The 8,251-nt window shown below is 34.5% G+C and overlaps 1 protein-coding gene across 1 annotated transcript; it reads right to left on the bottom strand.

Annotated features, from left to right (window-relative positions):
- Positions 1–5,007: 5,007 nt before the first annotated feature.
- Positions 5,008–5,469, bottom strand: LOC124885878. Its single transcript, XM_047394131.1, has one exon. It carries the CDS (start codon positions 5,467–5,469, stop codon positions 5,008–5,010), a length of 462 nt encoding a protein of 153 aa, XP_047250087.1.
- Between the last annotated feature and the right edge of the window lie 2,782 nt (positions 5,470–8,251).

The raw sequence follows: 8,251 nt of genomic DNA on the forward strand, positions 1-8,251 counted from the left end.
GCTACTGGCGCACTTCCTTCCTTTATTACATTGCGACCACTCTTTCTCACTGAAGAAGCTCACATTAATGCAAATACTTCTGAAGAGTCAAATTCTCAAACCACTTTGTTGGTGCTCACTCAAGGCAAGAACACTTCTAATTTATCATCATCTGATAATGGAAATCAGTCATATCAGTCATCTATTAATGGAAATCAATTTGGAAAAGAACACTACAATGGACGAGGCTGTGGTAGAAATAATAAGGGTCAACACGGTACAGACCGAGGTTACCAGAACTCTTCAAGGTCTGGTTTCCAACAGCAATCTCAGCCTTCTTCCCCTGGCACTGGTATTTTGGATAATCCCCTTTCTTTACTGCTAAACAATGTCAAATTTGTTTTCACTATAATCACACTGCATTAGAGTGTAGAAACAGGTTCAATTATTTCTTTGTGGCTAACAATATTCCTCAATCATTTGTTTCTATGAATTTGGAGGAGGTTCAACCAATAGTTGGGCATCCAGACTCTAGGGCATCTGCACACATGACTCCTGATCCTTCTACTTTTACTTCTCACACTCCTTATTCTGGCTATTCTTAAGTTATGGTTGGATGTGTTACTCTTCTCCCAATTAAATCTATTGGCTCTTCTACTCTTTCCACAACCTCTAAACTTCTTCTTTTAAAGAACATATTATATGTCCCATCCCTCGCTAAAAATCTACTTTCTATTCAACTCTTATGTGCTGATAATAATTGTTTTATTCACTTTACTGACTCAGGGTTTTTTGTCAAGGACATGAAGATCAGAACAACATTACTCCACATGTAACAATTCCAAGTTCCTCTATCATCTACGTGTTGCTCCATCCAGCTCTTCCAGCCTTGGTCTCTTTGCTAAAATTTTGCCTGCTTCACTTTGGCACCAGGGTCTCGAACATCCTGGCCGAGAATCTCTTAGATCTTTAATTGTTAGAAAATTGATAAGTAGTACTTATTCTATTAGAAATAATTCATGTAATGTTTGTCATTTAGGCAATCAAACTCGAATGTCTTTTCCTTTATCCAGTACTAATGCAAGTTCTCCATTTGTTTTAATTCATTCAGATATATGGCATGCTTCTATTGTCTCAAATTTTGGATATCGTTATTACATTTTATTTCTTGATGATTACACCAAATTCTCTTAGGTTTACTTGATGCGCAAAAAATCTGAATCGTTTGGCAAATTCAAAGAATTTTATACCATGGTTAAAAATGTTTTTCACACCTTCATTTCTTATTTCAAGTCTAATGGAGGTAGTGAATACATTAACAAAAATTTTAGTTCATTCTTCAAGAAAAATGGCATAGTCCATCATTTTTCTTGTCCTTACACGTGTGCTCAAAATGGTAGGGCCGAGCGCAAACATAGACACATTGTAAATGTCCTACGCTGTCTTATTTTTCAAGCATCTATGTCTTTTAAATTTTGGGCTGATGCTTGTCTGTATGTAGTCTCCCTTATTAATGTTACTCCTCTTCTAGTGTTGTATTTCCTATCTCCATTTGAATAACTTTATGGTTGTGCGCCAGATTATAATCTTATTCGTGTATTTGGATGCCTCTGTTATCCCTTTGTAGCAATTGATCCTTGCTCCAAGTTCCAACCTCGTTCCAAGACTTGTTTATTCCTTGGTTCATCAGATAAACACAAAGGGTTTAAGTGTTTGGATCCTAATTCAAATAGAGTTATCATCTCTCAGTATGTTCATTTTGTTGAAGACTCTTTTCTATTTTAGACCTTCTTTCCTACTCAGCTAACAACCGCACCCAATTCTATCTTATCCAACATTGTTTTAGATAATTCCTTTAAATCTTCTCATTTTCTGATCCATCTCCCACGTTCTGGAGAACCTTCTCCTAATTTGTTCCAAATGGGACTTCTTCCTGCTCAACCTTCTTCATGTTTTCCCAATGCACATAATACTAAATATTTAAATTTAGAAACTCCTATCGCCGAAAATAAGAAGCAACTCACAGCTAGCAGTAGTCTTCAGAGTTTTATATTAATGTCACCTAATTCTCGTGATTCTACCCTTAAATATTCTAATCAATTTTCCCCAGCTTCTCCATTACACCTTATGAACTCCCCTTTGAATCAATGTCCTGTAGATACTTTAAATCTTTCTTCTGAAGGTCATATTGATTTATCCCAGGGACAACCAACACTAATTCAACCTTCATCTAACAATATTAGTGTGCCTAACTCTACTCTAATCGCCATTAAACTAAACTCTCATCCCATGATTACTCGTTCTTAAACTGGTTCACTCAAACCACATATTTTTCCTTCTTTAACAGCTTCAACAACTTCTATTTTATCTGAACCTACCTCCTTTTCTCAATCTTCTAAAGATCCCCATTGGAAGAATGCCATGAGTGTCGAATTTGATGACCTAGTTCAAACTAAAACTTGGTCTTTGGTTCCTACTCCTGCAAATATAAATATTGTTGGAAATAAATGTATGTTTCGAACGAAGTTTTGCACCAATGGCTCTGTTGAAAGACATAAAGCTCGGTTAGTGGCTCAAGGTTTTTCGCAGCAGCCTGGAGTGGACTAGTTTGAGATATTTTCTCCTGTTGTCAAGCCTAGCACAATTCGTTTAGTCCTACCTTTGGCCCTTCAACGAAACTAGTTCATGCATCAACTTGATGTGTCCAATGCATTCTTACATGGTGAGTTATCTGAGATAGTTTATATGCATCAACCAAAAGGTTTTCTCCATCCATTTTATCCTCATTATGTTTGCAAGTTGCACCGTGCTCTATATGGTCTTAAACAATCACCGCGTGCTTGGTTCTATTGTCTTGCTCGTTTTTTTCTTGATCTTGGTTTTACACAATCTATCTCAGACCAAAGTATGCTCATTTTTTACTCGGGGAGTGATTGGATAATTCTTTTGATTTATGTGGATGATATAGTTATTTTTGGCTCTTCGAAGTCATTAGTATCTCAGTTCATCACTTCTATGAGTACGAAATTCTCAATGAAGGACTTAGGACCTCTTACTTACTTTCTTGGCATTGAATTAAAGCATAACTCCTTGGGGCTGCTATTGGTGCAACATCATTATATTACTTCTATACTTCATCGGTTTAAACTTGAGAAGTGTAAATCCGTACTTACTCCACTTCATAGTAAGCTTGATTGGAATTTGACTTCTTCTCCCTTGCTTGAAGATCCTTCTACCTATCGTAAAATGGTTTGGAGTCTACAATATTTGTCTTTCACTCGGCCAGACATTCAATTTGCTGTAAACCTTGCTTCTTAATTTCTCTTAATTTCTTTAACAGCCGAGACAATTACATCTTCAGGCAGTAAAATGCATTTTCAGGTACCTAAGTGGCACAACTGATTGGGGCTTGCAGTTATACAAAAATTCTTCTCTTGCGCTTACTATTTATTGTGACTCTGATTGGGCTGGTTGCTCTGCTACAAGACGATGAATAACTGGTTTCTGCATTTTTCTTAGCTCCAATCTCATCTCTTGGTCCGCTAAGAAACAACCTACAGTTGCACACTTTAGTACTGAAGCTGAGTATAGGGCTCTTGTTGTTGCTACTGCTGAGGCTACATGGGTTCAATACATTCTTCATGATCTTGGTCTTTTTCTTACTTCTCCCATTTCTACAAAATGTGACAACATTAGAGCCATTCACCTAGCGCATAATCCAGTTTTTCACTCTCATACAAAACACATTGCTTTGGACTATCATTTTGTTCATGAAAAGACCAGTCATGGTGAATTGGTGGTATCTCATGTTCATACCTCTAAACAACTTGCAGATTTGTTTACTAAAGTTTTGCCTTCTGGCCATTTTCGTAATCTCATTGCCAATCTTCACGTTCATTCTTCCCGTTCAGACTGAGGGAGGGTGTTGCAATTATCTTCTTGTATCCTAGTTTTAGTAGAACTCTATTTTGTATTTATTCTTATACTTATCTATTAGATAGATATATGTTGTAATTCTACTTTATAAATACATAAATATAGAATGAGCAAGGCTCACGCTTTAACCCTTCACTTTATCTATTTCATCTCAAAGAAAGATCTAAGATCACCACTATTGTCAGAGTAAAAAGAGATGATAGGTCTCTGAAAGAGCTTTTCTAAAACTTTCTTAAATTTTGGAAATATAATCGCTACATCAGAATTTTATTTTATGGGAAAGAACCAGATATATTTAATAAGGTGATCAATAAATATTAAATAATATTGCAAACCATCTATTGAAATTTTTGGTGAAGGAACCCAAACATCCAAATAAATATATTCCTAAGGAGCATTGCTCTTTATTGTAGAGTTGTAGAAAGGAAACTTATGCATTTTACTGCATTTACAAGAATTGTAAAGAAAGGATTTTTCTAATAAAGATGAAATATCTAAAAGCTTGAAAACTTGTCAAAGAGTGGGGGAGGATGGGTGACTGAGACGTCGATACCAATTGGAAGTATATGTAGTGGTGGTAGTGATAAGGGCTTGAGGAGAGGTTGGTGATCAAAGAGATGAAGGCCATGGATAAACACCGTTTTCAGGTTTCCCTGCTGTAGAGGTGCCCCCGTGCAAAAGTCCTTCACAACAAATGAATAAGGTAAGAATAAGATAGAGATATAATTATAATTACAAAGCTGATAAACAGAAATAAGGTTCTTCTTCATCTTTGGAACATATAAAATATTGGATAAAGTTAAAGCCCGAGAAGCTGATGGTAAAAAGTAGATCCTGTATGGATGATTTTGTGTTCGTTACCATCACTAAGCATAATGTTTTCACTACCATGATAATTGGAGTGAAGGGACAGATTTTGGAGATCCTACGTGACGTGATGCGGGGCACTAGAGTCAACAAGATAATTTCCATCATTGCTAGTTTGTGAGCTGCATGGTTATCACATGGCTACTATGTTTGAGACTGAGCATTGTTTCTTGTATGTTCATCTGATACAGATTCATTAATCAGACAAAGGATTTACAGTAATTTTTAGCACTGCTTCACGTGATGACCAGGCTTATCACAAAGTTTGCAAGTAACATGAGGGCGATTTATGTGGTTGTTTTCACCAGCAAGTTGAGCACTAATATTGTTAGCAGTAAGTTGATTTGAGTTATTTCCTGGACACGAAGCATGATTAGGACGATAACGATTTTTATGAGGTGAGGGTTTAGCAGCAAAGTTTATTATGATTAGAACTGTGGTAGAGGAAGATGAGCAAATGAGATTCTGCGTGAAATCAAGGAGCTTCTCATGAAGCTCTTCAAATATCACTAGGGTTTCTCGGGCACGCAAAGTTGCAATGATAATGTCATATTCTGCTGAAAGTCCATGGAGAGCATGAAGAAAGAGCTCATCTATCAAAGTTTGAATGCCAACCGAGGCTAAAGTACTGCAAATTTGCTTGATCTTCTGCAGGTATGAAGTAATAAAGAGGTTACCCTTTTTCATGTTGCTTAGGGATTCTCTAAGACTCATGATATGGGAATGTGATGGCTTCATATAGGTTGCTGCCACATTTTTTTAGAGCGCATAGGAAGACTTGGCATCAACGACAAAGGGAATAATATCAGAAGATAGAGAGGCAACAATGGCACGTCAGATGAGATGGTCTTGCCTCTTATGAAAAGGAGCGGTTGTTGAACTTGTGTCTGTTCAACAAAGTGAAGAAAGTCATATGCAGTGAGGATGGTTTCCCACTGGTATTTCCATGACTGTTAGTTCGTATTGTTGAGCTTTAGAGTTGCCTAAGCAACAGCATTGATACTAATTAACTGCTCATTGTTATTCATAGTTAAAATTGTGGGAGAACTTGGTGCAACTACATGAGAAGGTGTGGTGGAAATGTTCTCAGTGGAGAAATTGTTTGGAGGTGTCATCGAGGTGTTCTCGTGGAGTAATTGCTTGGAGCTATTGTTTTGGCAAAGGAAACAAACACAAATTCTCAAGAAAAAAAATGTTGTGAAGATTTTAGGCTCTTGATACCATATAAATTTTTCTGCTGGAAAGAAGTATATCATTTTATTGATATGTATATATGTATATACAAGAGAACACACAACAAATAAGGAAAGAATCAACTAATAAAGAACTGTGATCTTTTCCTAATCAAAACAGAAACTAAATCATTGATGAGATACTAAGATATAGAAGATCAATCATGAGATATCTTAGTATCAATCAACAGATATCACTAATACCTAGAACACCTGCAATATAGTTTGTTTTAGGTGGTATATTGTTTATATATGTGCTCATTGTCTTATTGTCTAGTTTTATCAAAAAATTCTTGGAGATTGTCAATATTTTGTTGAAGGATGGAAAAACTAGTTTAGATAGACAAATGCATAATTATGTTGCTGCTTACTGTGTTTTTAAAAAAAGAAAAAAAAAAAAGCAGAAGCTCTGCAGAATACATAGGAACTATTTGAAAAATAACATAAACGGAGCGGGGCTTAACGGGGCAGGACGGGGTAGGGAAAATATTAGAAAAATGCTAAACGAGGCGGGTTAAAATCTTAATAGGCCAAGTCTTGCCCCGCCCTAACCCACCCTATTTGACTTGGTGACTCGAGGTGGGTGTTCGATTATGGAAAAGTGTGCACCAAACACCAAATCATATTAGTTCGATTCGGTTTGGTTTAGTTCAATGTTTCTAAAATGTTTTTTCGGTGCAAATTGTTACACAACTCTGTCAAATTCTATATCGCATTTTTCAAAATTTCCGCAAATTAAAGAAACCAATTCATGAATCAACAACTATCAACCAAAGTTGCAGCCAACATGAACCCTTCCTTTTGATGGCAGTTCTACTCCATGCCCTACTAACTCAAAAAAAGTAAGTAATAATTTAGTATATACTTCCTCTTTGATTTTCCTCTGCGGCATAATGCACAAAATTATATGTAAAAATATTATTCACTAAGAGAAACAAATAAGACGCTCCATAATGTTTAAGTATACAATGTATATAACTGAGAAACAGTGATAAAAAAATAAAATGAAAACGTAGAAAAATTGAGAAAAAACAGTCAAGAGAATGATTAGTCTATGTAAAACATTAAAAAATTATAATTAAAAAAGAACACAATCTCAAAAGAACAAATTGTCGAATTATGATCTTAAGAGTTTTTTCCCCCACCTCTGTAAATACAATTAATAAATCAACTATATCTTAACCTTAAATTAGTTAATGTGACTATATAATCCTAATTCCTATGTATCCACACCATTTATAGTATTCAAAGATTCATCTTAATCAAATTATTTTATGTAATGGATTTGAGACTAAGTACATCGGTGAAACTCATGCTACTAAATTTAATGACGAATACAAGCATTACATAATTCTGTTATGTGAAACTATTGGAACAATGCATCAAGAAAATTCCTATGTTTCATTACCAACTAAAATTGGCATAATTGAAACAGAAACTATACAAGTTTTGAAATACACCAATTTTATACATACTTCTATATTTATCCCTTTTTCGTATTGAGTTTAATTTTCCTTATATCATATATTTGAGAACTCCTTCTTAAAATAAACAAAGAGAATCAAGACGTCATGTTAATTAAAATTCAATGAAACACTACACCACAATAGAATTAAAGAACATGAAAGAATAAGATTGAGAATATATTAAAATCGGAGATCGATTCAAACTTCGATATGTGACGGAAAGTAGTGATTCTAACATCCTATGCTCTTCTACACTTATTCAAATTGTTTGCACCTATTCAAATTGTCTACAAGTCATAACTTTATTCATGTCCGGTTGATCCTTGAACTCCAAACCCGTTCTTAGTTACTTTTCTTTGACTTTTACTCAGATTTCAAAGTCATCAATTGTTTAAATTGGATTTTGAAGTGTGATCTTTTAATTATATTTTTTTTTTACATAGTTTAGATATGAAAGTTTCGTTAATTTTATTTTCCACCAAAATGTGAAAGTAATATTTAACAACTAACTCTATTTCTTTATAATTGATAATATAAGGAAATAGTAATTAACATATTAGCAATTACTTATATAACGAAATAATAAATATTTTTTTTTTCAAAAAAACTAAACAAAAACGAAATAATTGATTTTTGTTTTTTTATTCCTTGTTGTTTTAATCCACCCCTTCAGCCCACCGATTTTATACTTATCCATTATTTTATCCCTTTTTCCATGTTATTTTAAAATAATTGACACAACTATTAACGTATTTTTATGAAATATAAAAT

Source organism: Capsicum annuum, chromosome 7, assembly GCF_002878395.1.
Source record: "Capsicum annuum cultivar UCD-10X-F1 chromosome 7, UCD10Xv1.1, whole genome shotgun sequence".
In the NCBI taxonomy this organism is placed as follows: Eukaryota; Viridiplantae; Streptophyta; class Magnoliopsida; order Solanales; family Solanaceae; genus Capsicum; species Capsicum annuum.